General features: G+C 45.8%; 1 protein-coding gene across 1 annotated transcript in view; it reads right to left on the bottom strand.

The window, feature by feature from the left end:
* The window catches only part of AFAP1L1 (actin filament associated protein 1 like 1), a 70,012-nt gene extending 58,466 nt beyond the window's left edge, over positions 1-11,546 (bottom strand). Inside the window, exon 1 of the mRNA XM_065873305.1 lies at positions 11,489-11,546. Within this exon, the coding sequence (XP_065729377.1) occupies positions 11,489-11,504 (16 nt within the window). The 5' untranslated portion in view covers positions 11,505-11,546. The remainder of the gene's footprint in view (positions 1-11,488) is intronic.
* Positions 11,547-19,818: the final 8,272 nt, after the last annotated feature.

Raw genomic sequence — 19,818 nt, 5'->3', positions numbered from 1 at the left:
CCTTAGAGCTACAGCTGACTGCTGGCTGGAGGTGAGGAAATGCGATTGGTCCCTCCAGCTTCCCAGCACACTCCTAGATCATTTTTCTTCTTGGTTCAAGTAAAGCTAAAATAAAATCCCCCTTGGTTTCATATCAGCTGGATCTGCTCTTTGCAAACCCTTCAACAAGAATGGGCAAGAAGAATAAATATTTATTCTACAAATGAATAAATCTGATTCCATCTTCAAAAGAAAGCCTAGTATAAATTATCATAATTTCTCTGTTCTAAGATTTCACTGATTTAAAGATATCTTATCTGCTAAATAATAGCTTTTTGAAAAAAAAAATCAGAAAAATGCACAAATTAATATATCAAATTTAAGATACGTTCTGATTTAAAAAATATGTCTTGGTATCAATGAAATATTTTTACAAATATGGTCCAATTCAATTTTGATTTTTTTCTTTTGATTCTGGTGGTCTCAGAAAGAAGGCTCCAAGCCTTGACTAAATCACTGTGAAGCATGGACAGGTGTCAGCCATGTCCCAGCCCTGAACCCCTGGGGGTTGCTGGGTCAACAAGGGCATGGCAGACCAATCATATACCAATGGCAGCCCTGAGGCCCCCAAGGCCAGTAGACAGGTTTTCTCCCCAGCAGATCTATGTCCATGCGCTGCTGACACCTCATGACCATGTTAGTGGTTCTGGGGAAAGCTGACTAGGAGTCCATCATGTGATCTTAGGCAAGACACCGCCGCTTGAGCCTCAGTTTTCCCAGTTGTAAAGTGAGAGGCATGAGATTAGATAGGCGGTTTTCAAATGTTCTTCAGATGGAGCTTTGGGATCTGGGAGGCTTCTTTAGGGGCTGCCTTGGGAGTAGGAAGATGGAATGGACTGTACTCAGTATTTTCATTCCCACTTCCCCCAGAGCAAGTCTTTGCTTAAGATTTTGTTTGCAAAAAGTAGTTTGAAAAACACTGGTAAATGGCATTCTGGGGTCTTTCCAACATCAGTCTTGAATATATACTCTTGTATGATCTAAGGGCAGTGCTTCATTTCTCAGCCTGGACACACCCTCAGAATCCTTCTCACCACAGTGCTCCAGGCAGACACTCCCAGACTCACTGCAGTTTAATCCAGGGGTTGGCAAGCTTTTTGTGTAAAGGACCAGATAGTAGCTACTTTAGGCTTTTCAGGCCACATGTGGGCGGGGCCTCTGTTGCAAATACTCAATAGCAAGAAAGCAGCCATAGACAATACATAATGAATGCCCATGGCTGTGTGCCAATAAAACTTTATTTAAAAAAAGACGTGGTGGACTGGATTTGGTCTACCAGCTGAAGTGTGCTGATACCTGGGCTATAATAAATACTTCAGCCTGACAGGTGAAGAAACTGAAGCCCAAGGAGGGGATTCAAGGAACGGGATTTAGTTGGAACCCCCGTCCCCCGGACAGCGAGCATGCTTCCACCACTCCACACTGCTCACTTAGCCATGACCCTTACCCTGATTTGGATTGTGGGCATCTGAGATTACATGGTTGAGGGAATGGTGCCTGGAAAAGACACGTGCCCCACTTCTCCCTCTCAGGATATCAGTTTTCTCCTAGGTTCTTAGAGGGCTATAAAAAGCCTCTGAGCTTGCCTCCTGTGGGACGTGCTGTCGGTAAATTCCCCAGAGCTGGAATGACTGCAATGTGGTGCCACATTCTGCCCCCTCTGCAGCCTGACAGCTGTGCAGGGAGAAGAATCAGGCCTGGCAGGCTCTGCCTCTCCACTCCCACTTGGGGTGTGGCTGGGATTCCCCAAGTGGAATTTTAGATGGAGGACAAACCCTGCCTGGGCCCTCCTGGGGCAGGCTCTTTGCCAGTTCCAGGAGGATGAGTGTTTCTTGAATTCTAAACACCAAAACTCCAAGGGCCACAGTGGGAAGAGTGTAAAGGGTAAGAAACAAAAATCTCACACCGGCTGCCTGGCCATACCATTCATTGATGGAGGGTGTCTATCCTGGAATTGTTTAGATCCCCTTTCCCTCCCATGCTTCCCACCTTGAAATCTTTACCTAGTAAGTCCTTGTGGCTTATCTGGCAAGTCCTTCACATAATGGGAATGCCCCTCTCCACTGGAGAAGCAGTGGAGAGCAATGGTAAAGAATTTATGTTTGGAGGTGGGCAGGGCTGGGTGAATAAATCGACCTTTCTAAGCCTCAGTTTCTTCATCTGTAAAATGGGGATATTTTAAAAAATACATATACAACACATTTTAAAGTAGGTGCTGAAAATAAATGACAGTAAATAAACTTAAAATGCATCAGATGGCAAAGTCATGATGAACATTCCCATCGAATTCTGTTGGGAGGTGGTAGTGGTGAGACTGCAGGGCTCAGGGAAGGTAAATATCACAAATGTATCCAAAACTTCAAATTACCTATGCATTCACACACTGACATGGGCCACAAACATGCCTTCACAAGAACTGTACTTATTAGTCTACCACAGAACCAGATTTTGCCATAAACTACAAAATTTTTAATACCAAGTTGTATTTATATCTTTATAATTGATATACATGCCCTAGCTGTGATTTTAGAAAATAAAAGTTGTACTCTGTACAGACACTGTCCACTCACAACTGCTGGCAACATTTTTGGATGGCATTTCTCCCCCAGTAAAATTAATGGCATATTTTATGTACACGAAAGTCAAACTGCATCAACTTCATGATTGTTGAGAGAATTAAATGGCTCAATGTCCATATGTAAACTGCCTGACTCATGGTGAGCGCTCAGTTGGCTATTATTAAACATCTTCTATGTGCTAGACACTGGAACTGAGATGTAGAGACAGTCTCAGAGCACAGGTTCATATACACACAGAGGAGGCATTTAAGTTAGTACAATACAGTCTTCTAAAAGCTGAGACTGAGGAGGGTGGTGCTAACCCAAAGTCAGTGGGAAGGTCGAGGGAGGATGTGGTAGGTAGTTTTCATGGAGGTGATGCTGAGTGGTCTCTTTCAGGGAGAGGGAATAGCAGAGTCATCTTTTGGAACCTCAGTTTTTACATCTGTCCAATGGGGAGAATGTCTCAGCTGACCCCTTCACAAGGCTTTTGCCAGAGTTAAGAAAAGAAGAGAAACTCAAGGCTGAAAGGGTTCCAGAGAAAGGATTTTAGTGGTCAATTCTCTGTTTGAATATCCCTGCTATTACACAGGTTCCTTCTGGCCCAGAGTGACCCCCCTGTGGACGACTGCCGAGCGAGAGCATGCATGATTACCAGAGGTTGCCCAAGCTCCAAAGGAAGAACTCCATGATCAACACCCCTGACACTACGTGGAAATGGACACGACTGATGAATGTGAAAAGGTTTCTAGAACTTAAAAGCTTTATAAAAATGTATGTACTTATATTGCAGAAGTGAGTGGCTGAGCCAGCGCTAGGACGTGGGATTTCTGCTTCCGTGTCCAGATCCATTCCCCAGCTGGCCCTGTGTGCTGGCACATTTATTGGAGGTTTGTCTTCTCAGGCTAGAGTTCACAGACCCTGGGAGTCCATGGCAGAGGGCAGGGTGGGGTTAGGGAAGAAACCCCGAGAAAAACACAGTGTGTCTCTGGAAGTCCACTGCACAAGGATTTTTTGGGGGTGTTTGTTCAGTTATGTTATGGACGATAATAGAAATTTGTTTGACTTTAGATCAAATGAGACATTTCAAGCTTTTGGAAGACACTTTGGGTAACAGACCCAAACCCTAGAGTTTCACTTGGTTGAAAAGTGTGAAAGGCAGTGCTAGAGCAAGTAATGGAATCAAGCAAGGTGTTTGAGCAAGGTCAAGGGTTATGATAAACCACTGCACTAGAACAGTGAGCATATCAGACTCACCTGAAGCTTTGCAAGAGGTACACATTCCCAAACCTCACTCCAGACCCACTGATCAGACCTCTGGGGGTATAGTTTCAGTAGGCTCCCTAGGAGATGATTCTGGGCCCAGCTGGATTCGAGAACCACTGCTTTAGACAATAGAGGGTGGTCCTTAAGGGAGGTTGGACATGCAAGAGTAGAAACAGGAAGCTCCTGTAGGAGATGACAGGATATAGGAGAAGAAGCCATCCAGAATACGTTTTTCAGTAACAGTCCACAGAATTAGGGGTGTGATTGCAAAAAGGATGAAAGCAAAGGAAACGATGAATAATGACGAAGTCTGTGTTTCTGTCCCCAAAATAGGAATCATTGAAATGGAAAATCCTGGAGCTGAAAGTGGCCGTATCCAGCTCTACTCTGTGAATTTTGTATTTTTTCTTTTATTCATTCATCAACAGACATGTTTTACGAATATACTACATGCAAATTACTACATTGGGTGCTAGGAAAAGAACTGTGAACAAGGTAAGAAGGACCCTGCCCTCACAGAGCTCACATTAACAGCTAATTCATTCCCATAATTAATCATAACTGCAAAGATGGTAACCAATGAGACATACAGAGTGCTAGGATTACCTGTAATGGGTGATGTAGCTTGGGAGACAGGGAAATATTGTCTTGAGGAAGTAATGTTTGAGCAGATCACTAAGGATGAGCAGGAAGGAGTTAACCTGGTGAAGGTACAAAGGCCAGTGTGAGGAGAGCCCATAGTAAGAGATGGGCAGGGGCCCAAAGTGAGTTGGTGACAGGCAGGGTGGGTCCTTGAGGGCCACCACCAGGACTGTAGTCTATATCTTAAGAACAATGAGAAACCGTTAAAGAGGTTAAGTACAATCAGATCTACAGCTTTAAGTAACGGTCTTTAATTGCATCCTCTTCTTCCCAAATTCTATCCACAAGCATAGATAATTTGTAAGTCCCATTAAAAGCTATGATATGTTGCACATTTGAATAAAAGATGAATGCTTCAGGGCTTCCCTGGTGGCGTAGTGGTTGAGAGTCCGCCTGCCGATGCAGGGGACACGGGTTTGTGCCCTGGTCCGGGAAGATCCCACATGCCGCGGAGCGGCTGGGCCCGTGAGCCATGGCCGCTGAGCCTGCGTGTCCGGAGCCTGTGCTCCGCAACGAGAGAGGCCACAACAGTGAGAGGCCCGTGTACCGCAAAAAAAAAAAGATGAATGCTTCAGGTTGAAGTATATACTCCTACAAGTCCTGTTCTCTATAGTTTGCAAAAGGGTCATGCCTATGGAAACCTCTTGAATTGAGTGACAGTTGTTTTAACTTATATATTACTGTGATCCCTATTACTGTGATAGGAGCCACTCTGGGGCTCCCTGATCTGTGGCCACTCAGCCTCTGCTCCATTATGTTCCTGGGCACCTTCTACTCTGTCATTGAATAGCTCTTTTCATTTGTATGCTTCTCCCAGATTGTGCCCCAGTTGGTCTGTGTTTAACCTCTTGTATAGCCTTCTGGAGAGTCTTTCTTTTACCTCTTCTACAGGACAGCTAGTTTGAGAACTGATCTCATGTACCCCCTTCAAATTTAGTCTTATTCACAAACAGCCCCATTTCCTTCAATAGCTCCTCACGTGATTGTGTTGTTAACAGGAAAAGAGAAACAGGAAGGGTGATCTGATTTGGTGGTGAATAAGATGAGTTCAAAATTGGGTCACTTGGAGGTTGAGTTGACTTCCAAATGGAAACTTCCACAGGCAGGAGCCAGTACAGGAGAGTGGAGCTCAACTCATGGCTGAAAATGGACATTAAGAGTAGACGTCATAATGGGACTTGGTTGTCTACAGGTGTGAGTTTAGAGAGAGGGCTGAGGTGGTGGGGAGAGAGGGGCAAGAGCCATCAAAGAAGAAAAAGTGAGCTAGAGAAAAGATGGGAAATAACAGTTAGTAAGCACTTATCATGGGCCAGGTGCTGGGTGCTGGGCAAACATTACCACATTGCAGTCTCCCAATTTTGGGTGTCATTATTCCTGCTTTTCAGACTAGCAGAATAAGACTTAGTTGGGTCACTTGCCTTAGGGCAAGAGAAGCCCAGAGGCTATGAGCACCTATAACAGTGGGATTGGAGGTGGGAGAAGGAGAGGCAGAAAAGCCTTCTGGCAGAGGGATGGAGCAGTGGTTAACCTAGGTTTATCGGATTGCAAACTCCATGCTTTCTCCATCTTTGCAAATAGGAGAATCCATTTAGAAAAGAGTAGAAGGTCAGAGCTACAGAGAAGCCCAGAAGATGGGACTGGGAAGGGTGAAAAATTAGACAAAATGGAAGCCGTTTGTGACCCTTAGATGTGGGCTTTCAGCAGAAGGTGTGACTGGAAGTGAGACTGCAGGGAGGGAAAGAAGTGTGTGGGAAGAAACAGGAAGCTGCCGTTGGTGTGTATGGTAGTGGGGTTTTATTTTTCTGTTCAGTTGCAAGGTTTTTGCAGAAGGGTAAGAAGGGTATGAGAAGCTAATGGTATCCAAAAACAGGGTTGTTTTTCCGAACCAAAGATCAGAATGAAATAATGATAGGCTCTTGGCAGAGAGTGGAGAGGGAAGAACTTACTCGGCAGGGTACTCACCCATTTGAGAAGTGGGGTTTGAAACTGATAGTTGAGGGAGAGGCAGAATAAACCCTGTGTGGGACAAGGCAGTGGAAGTGATGTCTAGTGCCAGCAGAAGCCTCTTCAGGGAAGAGAGTAAGGTTAGATCCTATACATACAACCATTGCAGAGTGTGGCTAAAATCCAAGTAATTATATTTGATAAATGTAACATCTATCATCTACTGAATGTTTCCTAAGTGCTACCTTATATGCATTACCTTTTCCCATGACACTCCAAATGAAATGAAACTGACATTCAGAGAAATTAAGTAATTTATCCAATTCATACAAGATCATACAGCTAGGAAGTCATGGTCAAAGCCTAAGTTTGTCCATTCTCTGAATGACTCAGCTCTACTGAGTCTCCAGGCCGACAAAGATGACCTTATGGAACATATTTGGAGGAAAAACATGAATATGGGTGCATGTTCCTTTTGGAAGAACAGTAATTGATAGGAGTAGAGAATGAACTCAGATGTCAGGGAAGAGGTATGGGAATTCACAGCCTTGGGGACAGATGTTGGGCAACGAGTCATGGATAGGAGCTCATCATAGGAATGGCTATGGGCTACTTGGCCAATGGAAGCCACAGATAGGGAAGATGTGGCTTTCCTAGTATAGATTTCAAAGCTGGTCCAACAAAGGCAAGACACGAGTAGGTTCTTCTAGCATCTCTTAAATAATAAAAATATCACTTAATGAAAAGCAGAGCTTCAGATTATGTCTTGAGTTGCCCAGGAGATAATATGGTCTCCCAGAGAATATAATTCAGCAGAAGAAACTCCCATCTTGGGTTGAATGCAACTAGTTGAAAAAGAACTAGTTGTAAAGTAGAAAGGAAAGGAAATTTGGGGAAATTGATTGTTTCATATGAGCTAGGCATATCAGATACAACCTTGGACATTAAGAAGGTGTATTAAAAATTAGAGAAAATTTAGACCAAAGGCTTTAAAGCAAAGAACTCGAGAAGACTAGAAAGTTCACAAAAGCAAAATTGTGAAGACACAACCATAGTCAGCAGGCAGGAATAAATAGAATAAATAAGAGAAAATAGACACATTGGCCTTATATATTAATATTTTGTCAGTCACTCAGAAACTGTCATCAAATGGTTCAGTTATTGCACGTCAGAGATGGATTTCCGAGAGACAAGCACCATGAAGGAGCTCCACGGATACAGAAATTATGACATGGTCCCTGTCTTTGAGTTGTATACAAAGTTGTCTAGCCCAGTTCTTAAAACGGAGTAGGGACTCAAAAAGTGTCCTCAGAGTCAGACCAGCTTGGGGCCAATAGAATTTTATTATGTTGAATCTGATTAACGAAAGACTGTAATTATTACAATAGCCAGCATTTATTGATGGTTCTCATATGCTAGGCATTATTTGAAGTATTTTCCATATACTTAATATTTATAACAACCCCAAGAAGTAGGCATCATCAGTATCCATATTTTATCCTCATTAGAGGATAAAGAGTTAAGTTACTGGTCCTGTAGAAGGTGGTGGCCATAATCATTAGTCTGTAGTGAAGGTGGTATCTTCACCAATGGCTGATTCTCTTTGAATGATATTCATGAATTGGGAAGTCCTGCTGGAAGGAATTTCATTATAATGTAAGTGGTTTCTGTGTCTGTTACTATATGAATCCTGCTTTACTCATGGGAAGACACATATCCTGTTAGACTAGAAATCCTACTTCCCAGGTTTGTTTTCGTTCTCAAGTCAGTTGACTTTGATGATGAGCTTCTATGCTGTAATTGCTACTGAAGATCTGAACAGTATAGTTGTGGCGTAATGGAGGTGCCTGGACCTGCAGCAGGAAGATTTGGCATCCAAGCCCTACTCTAGGGCTTGGGCAGGTCACCTGCCACTACAGAGGCAGCCAGCAGCAAGCTTAAGATCAGGACTTTGGTTCAAACCCAGCTCTGTCTCTCACATGGCAAGTGACTGTATAAGTTAATGTCAGTGATCTAATCCTGCTGTTACGGACTGAATTGTGTCCCCCACCCCCCCACCCCAATCCATACATTGAAGCCCTAACCCCCAGTGTGACTGCATTTGGAGATAGAGCCTTTAAGGAGGTAATTAAGGTTAAATGAGGTCATAAAGGTGGGCCCTAATCTAACAGGACTGATGCCCTTCCAAGAAGAGGAAGAGACACCAGAGATCTCTCTCTTTTTCTCTCTCTCTGTGCACAGGGAAGAGGCCATGTGAGGACACAGTGAGAAGGCAGCGATATACAAGCCTGGAAGAGAGGCTTCACCAGAAATCAACCCAGATGGCACCTTGATCTTGGACTTCTAGCTTCCTGAACTGTAAGGATATAATTTGTTGTTTGAGCCACCCAGTCTGTGGTGTTTTGTTACGGCAGCCCTAGCTGACTAATACACTGCCAAGCCTGCTTTCCTGTGAGGTAGGGATTAATGATAGTACCTAGTCATAGCCTCATCCCATCGCTTTTTCCAAGAGAAGCCATGTAGAAAGCTGAGCATGTTGCCTGGCTCATGATAAGAACTTGATGATTTCAGTTGTTACTGTTATTAATAGTGAAGTGTGGTTTCCTTCCCTGGGCATGACAGTCTCACTCCCCACGTGGTTGGTATGGGGCTGAAATGAGACCTGTGCTTCTTAAAATTTCCCTGGCAAAAGAAGAGAGTGCTCACACCCTCCTGGGGATATGGGCACAAGAAGGAATTTCCACTGGAATGATTTGTGAAGTCTCTCACATTTTATCTTAAAAACCCACACAGATTTTGCATTCTAGTTCATATATAGTTTTAATTTGTACAGCGTTTGCCGTAGTTTCTCAGGGTTGACAGCTGAGGATCTAGACACATGACCTGGTCCTGTGTGCCTCATCCACTTCACTCGCATTTGCGCAGGCCTTTGCAAGTCACAAAGAATTGTTCTGATGTGAGGATTTTGTGGTATGTATTTTTAAAAATCAGCATTACAATTAATCAACTTGGGATACACTATAAAGTGTGTTTCATATTACTAATGAACTACTTGAACCACTGTTAGTGAGCTCCTACTGTGTGCCAGGCATTGGTGTCAGCAGGGTGCCCACTCAGATCCACTCCCAACCTTCCGGAAGCTTACATTCTGGCAGGGTAGGTCGACACTAAACACATAGTCGGATAACCAACTCTTAGAGTAATGGCACATCGTGACAAGGGCTATGAAGGAGAAGGAAAGTAGGCTAGGAAAGCCCGTAGCAGGGGAGAAGGTCAGAGCCCTAGAGCATTCTGAGTACTAATAGATTCCCGGGAAGTCTGGCTTCCTAGGAAGAGTGGTCTGGAAGCAGCCTTCTTGAGTGAGGCATCAGTTATTAAGCATTTTAAACTGAATGAATTATTATCACTCATGGTCTGTCAAAGCTCTGGGTGGTCTGTTTTCCACAGCTCCAGGTAGGCTAGTTATGGGGATTTTGTACTGGGGACAGGGTGGTATTTGGCAACTTTTGGGGTGTGATGGGGTGAAGGGCAGTGCTCTTTGCTTTAAATGTACAATGTGGGAAATGGGGATGGGGGACTGAGGGATATTAGAGGTGCCTCTTCTCTCTTTTCTTTTTCCTCCCTGGCAAGTGCGTCTGCTCTTTGCAGACTTGTCCAGGAGTCAGTTAACAGGTGAGAACTGCTTTACAAATCACAGCCTCGGTCTCCAAAGTGCCAAACGCGGAAGCCCCCTCCATTTTTTGCCTGTCCTTCCAGCTCCTAATAGAGGGTGGATGCAGCATTTTGTGTGTTGGAGATGGTGTGGGTGGGGAAGTTGTCCCCAGCACCTTGACCTGGAAGTCTGGGGTCCCCTGTAGCCCTCTGAACTCTGGCTTTACCCGTAAGAGGGGTGCAGAGAGGTTACCCCGACACCTGCTCTTCTTCTCATCCCTGCCCCCACTGCCCTTCCTAATTGCTTCCACACCCCTGGCCACTCCTTTTTTTCCCCTTGGAGGCCTTAGCACAGCAAACAGGCAGATGGAGGAAGGGTGTAAGATTATTGTAGGGAAGGGGAGGAATTTTCCATTAATAATAATAACAAGAATAATAATGCTTCTCATGTTGGCACAGCACTCGCCAGTTTACCAAGTGCATTCACACCTGTGATCTCCTTGGATTCCAGAGGTGGGAAGTTATGACACTGGTGTTCTGGTGGTCAGCCTTTGACACTGCCCCCATGTTCAAGCAGGCCACCTTTTCCACAGACATGAGCCCATTGAGGTGTCCAGGCCTTTACTTAAGCACAGGCCCCAATGAATGCCCCCCATAAATGCCCTCTCTTTGCTCCTGTCAATTGCAGTTTCAACAAGCCCCCACCATGTCTGTGAAACTTTATCAAATACTCTCGTCTCCTGAAAAAGAGTCCAAGCAAAAAAGGGTCTCAGAGACCATGTGGTCTAACCTCGTCACTAGCCCAGAGAGAAAAAGGGTAGGTTAAGGTCACGCAGCTTGTCAGGAACAGAGCCAGGGCTCAGACACCCATGTGCCACCCACACACACTCCTGCAGCTCCTCCTCCCGATACCCTGGGTAGCTGCACACTTCGTCTCCTGGGGCTTCTCAGCGTTCGAACAGTAGGGTCTTCGCATGTCCGGTGGTTTTCAAGAGTGTGACTCGTTAGCCCTATTTTACTTTCGGTGGGGGTTGGGGGGAGGTGGGATGGGGTCAGAGGAGCCCGCCGTCCTCAGGAATTCTGTGGGGCATTCTTTTATGAAGTTAAGACTCCAAGTGTATGAAAACGTTGGTTTCACAAACAGGAGGCGACTCAGCTCCGGGACGAGTCCCTAACACACCAGTCCCTAACAGACCCCTAGCTGCCCTGGCCCAGGAGACACCTGTACCCACAGCGCCCGGCCTTCGACCCCCGCTACCCGCTCCACGCGCCCACGCTTCTCACCCCGGCTCCACCGCCCGTCTCTCCCTTGTCCTCTCTGGCCTCTAGATCGTTCGGTTCTCCCCTCCCCACCAAGCAACAAGTGTGGGCACCACTTTTCTTCTTACCGCGGCCTCGGTCCATGGCGCCAGCGATCGATCGCGCGGAGCAGGGCGCGGTGCCTCCGGCGGGGCCGGCGGCTGCGGGCGTGCGGCGCTCTCCAGTCCCGCCCGCTGGAGCGCCCTCCGCGCGTCCCCTCCCCCGACAGGATGCTTGCCCAGCGCCTCCGCCCGCCCTCGCCTGCCCCTGCACGCCGCTCCCGGAATAGACCCGGAGCCCGCCTCGCCCCCTGGGCCGCGGTGTTCCTTGTCCCGCACACGCTCCGCGCCACGCCCTGCCTTTCACAAGTCCTCATGCCCCTCCGTGAGGGGCTAGAGGACCCACATCCCAGTTCACACGCTTTCTTTCGTACCCGCGCCCGTGCTTCCTACCCCCGTCCAGACCAACGCGTTGTTCAGCTCTGCTTGCATTACGCTAGTGACGAGGGGCTTACTACTGCACTTCCCAGCCCGGTCCATTTTCAGATTGTACAGACTGTTAGAACCTGTTTTTCAACAGTGGAATCAAAATCTCTTTGCCTGCCGCTGCCACCCATTTCCTGGCTTTTGGTTTATCTTCTCCATTAAACAGGTCTTTCCTGGGCACCTTCTAGTGCGAGACAGTGGACCAAACTCTATGCTGGTACAGTGTCAATAATGGTGTAAAAGAGGAGTGAAGTAATAAAGATCTTTAAAAAATAAAACCACCTGGGAAAAGGAGAGAAAGAGAGGATTGCTAAAAGGTGGGCAATGGCTTGAGACACATCCAACTTTCGAGGTTCCCTGTGCACTAAAACGTGAAGAATGCCAACACGGAGTGATAAAAATTGTGGAAATGAACACTTTTTTAGCATACAAATGCAGTGCAATGTTAAGTGTGCTCTTCCCAAAATAATTACAGGATGTAGAAAAAATATTGCTATGGCCAGTGTGGTCAGGAATGGGATTTAGGTTTAAAGTTGTATGAAGAATGTCAACATCTTTCATCCTATTAGTGTGTCTCTGTGAAAGTAGGTCCAAACCGTTTATAGACAATATGAAATGTCTAAATTTAAGACCCTTCATAAAGTGAAGTCCAGGCTTAGTTCTCCTTCTAGACACTCCTCCTCCCCAAGATAGGCCAGGTCACAGTTTGAAGTTTTGGCTAGGCCACTCCTTTACTTAGAACATTCTGGCATTGGGACCATCTTGTGCAAAGGCGCAAGGGAGGACTTGGGAAAAAGCATCCTGCGTTTTCCTGGCCTGGGACTATTTCCTCCATTGCTTTGATGGGCAAGTTGAAATTAGCCCTGGCTTCGCCAGATTGCATCAGTAGTTTGTTTAGTATATCTGTGTATGAGCACAGAGGAAGTATGGTGTAGTGAAAAAACAGCGGGATTGGAGTCTGAACACTTGTGTGTGATCTCTTGCTCTTCTAATTACTAAGTGTACAACTTTAAGCCTTTGAGGTTTGCTTGCTCATCTGTGCTGTGGGAAACCTCATACTGACCTCATAAGGCTGTTAGGAGGGCAAATGAAATGATGGTACAAACCCACTTTGTAATCCTTAAATAGCTGTGAGCCGTTATTGTTTGCCAATTCCTCTTTGTTCCTGCCCACTTTTCCAATTTGAAAAGGTCAGTTTAAATTCTAAAGCAGACAACCAACGATTTACAAGTGGGTTAACTTCTAAAAGTTCACTGTTTGAATTCTGAAACACTTGGAAACAAGGCTATAAATTGTAGTCAAGTTTCCAGGCTAGCCCATTTATACTTTAAAAAGCATAATATTTCACTTGAAGTAAATTTTAAAAATATGTAAAACGTAACTGTTGCAAGAACAGATGGAGGCTTAGAACTTTTAGAAACTTTAAGAAACTTTCAGACTCTGGATGTTTAGAAGAGAATTGGAACAGAAAAATCAAAAAAGCTGAAGGGAATTTATATGCACCTATGGAAGAAATTTTGGAGTGGAATTAACTGAGCTGTGGTCTAGGAAAGATGTAAAAATGGGAGAACACAGTCTGTGCACAGTTTTCCTAAGGATTAACAAAGAAGTCACTCTGAAGGTGTAGTGGTTCTGGTTTAATAATTACCCATAATGCCCACTAGGTGGCACTGTTGACTAAATTGACTACAGCTTGGTTGCTGTTAGGATACTGGGTGAGGTGGATGAGGAGGCTGTGGGTTTGGGACAAGGAATAACTATATTTTTCTGTACTTTTCCTTTACTTAGGCCTATAGTCACCATAAAAACTATCCCCACTTTTCATCAGTCCACTTAGGAACGTTTGTTGCATTCTGTGCCAATTTCTATTGGGAGAACTAACGCTAAGTAGAAATGATCTCCATCCTTAAGGAACCTACAATCTAGTAGAAGAGATAAATATGTACAAAATAATTTAATTAAAAATTATTATGTGAAAAAAAAAATTATTATGTGAAAAGTGCCAGAGGAGAGATAAAGTGTTCTTGGAATTCATTCAGACAAAGCAAGAATATCTTACTGATCATGGAGACAGTAATGGATGACAGACACTTAGGTGAGCCTGCAATGAGAAGATAACATTACAGGCAGTGAAAACAGTGAGAGCAAAGACATAGAGATAGAAAACTGCAGGATGTGTCTGTAAAGAAGTTTGGTCTGGCTAGATTGTAGGGTATCAGGTGGGAAGTGCTGGAATGAGAATGGGGATGGAAGTTGTGGATGCCAATGTCTGGTTTCTCCTCCCTTTTCCACTTCCCTGTATGAATGCAATTCTCTGGAAAGGACTTTTAGGATCTGCCTCATATCTTCCCTTTTCTTATTGTTGTACTAAGTTTTCTAGGTTTGCCTGGTACTTGTCTAAAGAAGTCTGTGTGGAGAGCTCCAGCTCTGTAAAAAGATATCAAATTTGGTCCCAGTGAACAATTCCAGGAAAAAAGCTTTCAGCTCCCACATGCTCCTAGTCTTGTGAAAACAAATGATACTCCCTAGTCTCATTCTTAGCTTATCAGGTGCAACTGGGAAGCCCTGGGAAAGAAAAATTTGGAGACTAAATGTTCTTTGTCCTAGTGAGAGAAGCAAACTTTAGCCTTCTAACCTGTCACTTTGCCTCCAGGTCTGCTTCCATCGTGGCTGCTACAGTGACCGTTCCATGGTTCCAATCAGATCCCCCTTAAAAATACTTGATGGCTCTCCTTTGTCCTCAACGTAGAGTTCAGATTCCTTACTATAGTATTTGGGGTGCCTTCCTCACTAAGCTCCAACCCACCATTCCTCGGAGCAGACAAGCAGTGATCTCAGGAGACCCTGGGAAGAGTAAGAAAAACCATCGACTGGGGACTCAGATCTGGGTTCTTGAACTGACTCTGTTACTGTGTCACTCTCAGTTGTTCCGTTGGGTCATCAATGTATAATTTCCTACTTAGGTCTCTCCTTACCTCTTCATGGCCCCCCAGATTGCAAGTGCTATGAGAGTGGGTGCTGTGTCTTACTTGTTGCGAGGTCTCTAGGGCCTAGCACAGTGCCCGGAACCTAGTAAGTGGTAGCAAGTATTGTGGGGTGAGTCAGTGAATAAATGCTCAAGGACTCAACGAGGTTTCTATTAATGCAGGTATTTTTGGGGTGGTCTCCTTTATCCTCTGGGATTGTTTATTTGCTTATCTATTTGCAGAGGAAAATGAGATTGCAATGATGTGTTCTGGGAGCAATGCCTCTGTGTTTCCCAGCCCCACTGCCTGCCACTGCGGACATGCAGCCCAACCCATGGGGCTTCTTCTTGGCTCAGGGCCCTGCTCCCAAACTCCTTTGTGCAGGGTGAGCCCCAGAGCCCCTTGCTCGAGTGTCTGCCCAATGCTGGTCGCTGGATGAAAACCTCTCTTTTTCCACTCAGCACAATGTCCCCATTATAGCCCCTATCCAGGGAAATGACACATGCCTGCTGGTCCACCCTGGGCCCCGGAAAGCAGATAGAGATCTGAGTGGCGGCTGCTGGGAGAAGGAGAGTTTCATGGCTGGATGAAAACCTCTCCTTTTGTTGTACCTTCAGGTTTCGGTTCCAAGGCACCTGGCTCCTACCTGCACCCAGGCCACAGGTTCACCTTCAACTGTCACAGAGCCCGGAGCACTGTTGTGTCTGGAGGAAAAGGAGCTTTTATTCTTGTGCCCCAATGCTGCACATCCCTTCCCCTCAGGTCCTTCCTCAAGAAAAGAGCACTCTTGGCTCCTTAAGTGAGGCTCACAGGCCGAAGTGCCCACAGGACCAGTCAGGGGAGGTCTGTGTGTGAGCTGACCACCTGGCAAAGCAGAGCACTCTTGTTCCAGCTGAAAGGCCAGGAGCCAGCAACTCAGGGAAATGTGGCCAGGGGGAACATGGGCCTGGAGTGGCCAGATCTTAAGACTTTTCAGAAGAACCCGGGAGTCCAGATTTCAGCTTTTGATTTTAAAATGTTGGTAACTAAGTTCAACTGTTTTAAAACATTGCAAGGGCCAACTAAAATACCCCTGTGGGCTTAAGCTGGCATACAGCCTATGCCTTTGGAACCCTGAGAAAAACTGTGGGTCCACGAAGACGTCTAGAGAGTCTGTCCAGCTGGGTGCCTCTACCTGGGGGCCAAGGTGATACCCAACCCTTAACACTGCAGCAGGGACTAACTCTCTTTTGTCTTTTTTTTTTTTTTTTTTTTTACGGTACGCGGGCCTCTCACTGTTGTAGCCTCTCCCGTTGCGGAGCACAGGCTCCAGACGCGCAGGCCCAGCGGCCATGGCTCATGGGCCCAGCCGCTCCGCGGCATGTGGGATCTTCCCGGACCGGGGCACGAACCCGTGTCCCTTGCATCGGCAGGTGGACTCCCAACCACTGTGCCACCAGGGAAGCCCCCAAGGGACTAACTCTCTTTTGAAAGGCTGTGCTGCATGCTCCCTGTTCATCTCTAGGCTGCAGGCTGATGCCAGGGTGCAGAGTCTAAAGCGAATTTCTTAAACCTGGAACTAGAAAAACTTTAGAGCTGAGAGGAGCCTGAGAGATAAGCCAGTCTGATTGCTTCGTTTGTCCGATGAGGAAACTGAGGCCAAGAGAGGGGAAGAAAGCTTGCCTGAAATCACACAAGAGCTTAGAGACAGAACCAGGAGTGGTGCCCAGGGCGCTAGACTTGATGTCAGGTTCTGCCACATACAGCTGTGAAACCTTGAATGAATTACTTATCAAGAGCTCAATTTCCTCATCTGTAAAATGAGGATGAAAGTACCCAGAGGATTAAGTGAGATCTGTAAAGTGCTTAGTGTAAAAATGCAAGTTATTGTAATCAAGTGGGTTTCCTCTGGAGACATTGTCAGATGCTTATGGAAATACTAAGGAACACTGAAATCTCTGCCACACATCCAGGCTGCCCCCTGCAGGGAGTTTTGTGTAAACCAGACCATTGGAAATGTGATAGATTCTGCCAGCTTCCTCCTTCCCTGTAGGAACATCTGATACCCTTAGATACGAGGACTATGGAGCTTCTAGCTCCTGTTACCCACAGAGTCTGAGAAGGGGTGGCATTGTGTAGGTATATTTTAAAAAATTAAATAGTGCTGTTATTTTGTCAGAAGGACAAATTGACAGTTTCTCCTGATCCAGGTGGGCAAGACCCTGTGTGCTAGGCAGTCCCATTTCTTTTGTATGACAATGAATTCTTTATCTACAAGAGAGCTTTGGGAGCAAAAAAGGCTTTTGGTCCAGGCCCTACAAGCACTTTCCATGACTGACCGAGGCACATTTTGACCCCTTCACATGTGCTCACTAGGCTTCCCTAGTGAGTCCCATGGCCCGTCGGTCACTCTGGCGGGGGCAGATGCCTGCACTACTAAAACTGGGATCGCGTGATCTCCCTCACACAGAGAGCAAAGCTGACAATATTAATTCACCCTGGGGGCCACTGTGTTTGTCACAGCTCCGTTAGTGGCAAGTGACATAATCACAACTCAAACCAGCTAAAACCAAAAAGGCAATTTATTAGCTCAGAAGGTAACTGGGGATTTGAAGGGTGAAGTTGGATTTAAGATAAGCTTAGATCCAGGAACACAAACAGAGTGGTTGTTACTTTCTTTCCATTTCCTGACTCCACCCTCCTCTGTTTAGTCTTCAGGTGGTGTCTCAATCTGTAGCAAAGAAGGCCACAAGGCTCCAGGCCTGCACACCTTTACTGGTGGAAATTAAGGTGAGAAAGGCTTGCCTCTCATCCTGTAGTTCCAGCACCGGCCCAGAGGGGGCACTGATTGGGTGAAGCACCTGATCTAAGAATGGGGGAGATGCTGAGCAAACACACCTCCCCTGCAGCCAGGTGCTGTGCCTGAAGCACATCATTCAGTCCTTACCAGCTAATGAAATAAGTGCTGTTATTCCTGTTTTGCAAGTCTAATTTCATGTGGTGTATTAGTTTGCTAGGGTTGTTGTAACAAAATACCACAGATTGGACTTCCCTGGTGGTGCAGTGGTTAAGAATCTGCCTGCCAATGCAGGGGGCATGGGTTCGATTCCTGGTCCGGGAAGATCCCACATGCCACGGAGCATCTACACCCATGCACCACAACTACTGAGCCTGCGCTCTAGAGCCTGTGTGCCACAACTGCTGAGCCTGCGCTCTAGAGCTCGCAAGCCACAACTACTGAAGCCCGCGTGCCTAGAGCCCGTGCTCTGCAACAAGAGAAGCCACTGCAATGAGAAGCCTGTGCACCACAATGAAGGGTAGCCCCCACTAGCCATAACTAGAGAAAGCCTGCACACAGCAACGAACACCCAATGCAGCCAAAAATAAAACAAACAAAAAAAACCCCCCAAAACATATTAGTACCACAGACTGGGTGGCTTAAACAATGGAAATTTATTTTCTCCTGGTTCTAGAGACTGGAAGTCCACAAGCCAGGTGTTAGCAGAGTTGGTTTCCCCTGTGGCTTCTGTCTTTGGCTTGCAGATGGTAGCCTTCCTGCTGCCTCATCACCTGGTCTTTCCTCTGTGCACCTACATCCCTGGCGTCTCTCCCTGTGTCCTACTCTCCTCTTCTTATAAGGATATCAGTCAAATTGGAATAGGGCTCATCCTCACAGCCTCATTTTAACTTATCACCTCTTTAAAGGCCCTGTCTCAAATACAGCCACATTCTGAGGAAATGGGGGTTAGGGCTTCAACATATGAATTTGGCGGGGGGACACAGTTTAGCCCATAACCCTCCCTAGTAAATGGTGAGGCTGAGATTTTTACTCAGAGAGGCTGAGTCTAGCCATGGTGCTGTCATGTTTCTGCCACAGCTCAGGGTAGTGCCCACATAGGCAAAGTGTTTACAACCCAGACCAGCAGTGGGAGGGATGGTATCCAATGAAAACCTTAGCAAACAGGAAGTCCCTGGTGGAATATGAGAGTTTTGGCTCCCTGGGGTGGCTGGGGCTAACCAGATCCTGCCTGATTGTCAAAGTACTTGTGTTTTCTTTTCCCTGAAGCATCTTCAGTTTGTTTTCCTTTAACTTCCTGAAGACCAGTCCTCATGAAGAAAGTGAGGGAATACTCATCCTTACTTCCCTCCCACTTCTGTCAGAGGGAACAATATTTCCCAAAGTGTGGAATTCAGACTAGTGCTGAATATGTAAGGTAAGTGTAGATGTGACTCAGGCCAACATATTTGAAGAGTTATGAATTTATTTGAATTTGCATTAACAGCATAAAATTGGTCCTTATTTGATATTGATAAACAGAAGAGTTAGGAACAAGTCAATTGAAAAAAAAAATCACATAGATATCATTAAGTAAATAAATAATCTGATGAAACTTGTGGAGGTGGTGTTTGAGTGACTGAAATTTGGGAAGCACTGGGATAGTTTACCCCCGAGGAGGAAACCCTTTTGGTTATGGGCATAGATGCCCACCTTACTTTTTTGACCTAATTTATCTATACTCTTGGCCCTTATTTGCCCTGAGGACTAGCCATGGGGGCGACTGCAGGCCTTTGGTGTCTCTGCCCATGCCCCTGTGCCAATCACATTGGAGGCCAGGTGAAGAGGCAAGTGGACGCTTGGGTGATAGTGAGACGCCAGCCCTTGTCGTCATGGCTTCTGGGTTTTATTTATTTAGAGTCTTGCTCTAGGGCTTCTGAATAGCTTGGCAGTGGCCCACAGCTCTGTATGTAAAAGCAGGTATTTATCACTGTGAGATCAAGAGTTTTGGCAACTTGAAGTCTGATGTGGAATAAAGTATTTAAAATTTAATTACACATGGGGCATTAACAGAATTGGCATAACTCTGCAAGCTCAATTCATAATCTCTGTGAATTTTAGCCGTGCTTTGTTACCCTTAAATCCCAAGCCCTTCTACTCTACATTTGGCTCTGTTCAGTGGCCAGCTGCAGCTGCTGACACCATCCACAGCC

Source organism: Phocoena phocoena, chromosome 3, assembly GCF_963924675.1.
Source record: "Phocoena phocoena chromosome 3, mPhoPho1.1, whole genome shotgun sequence".
NCBI classification, from domain to species: domain Eukaryota; kingdom Metazoa; phylum Chordata; class Mammalia; order Artiodactyla; family Phocoenidae; genus Phocoena; species Phocoena phocoena.
Note: the sequence above shows the minus strand (reverse complement) of the source record. Positions and strands in the feature narration are given on the sequence as shown.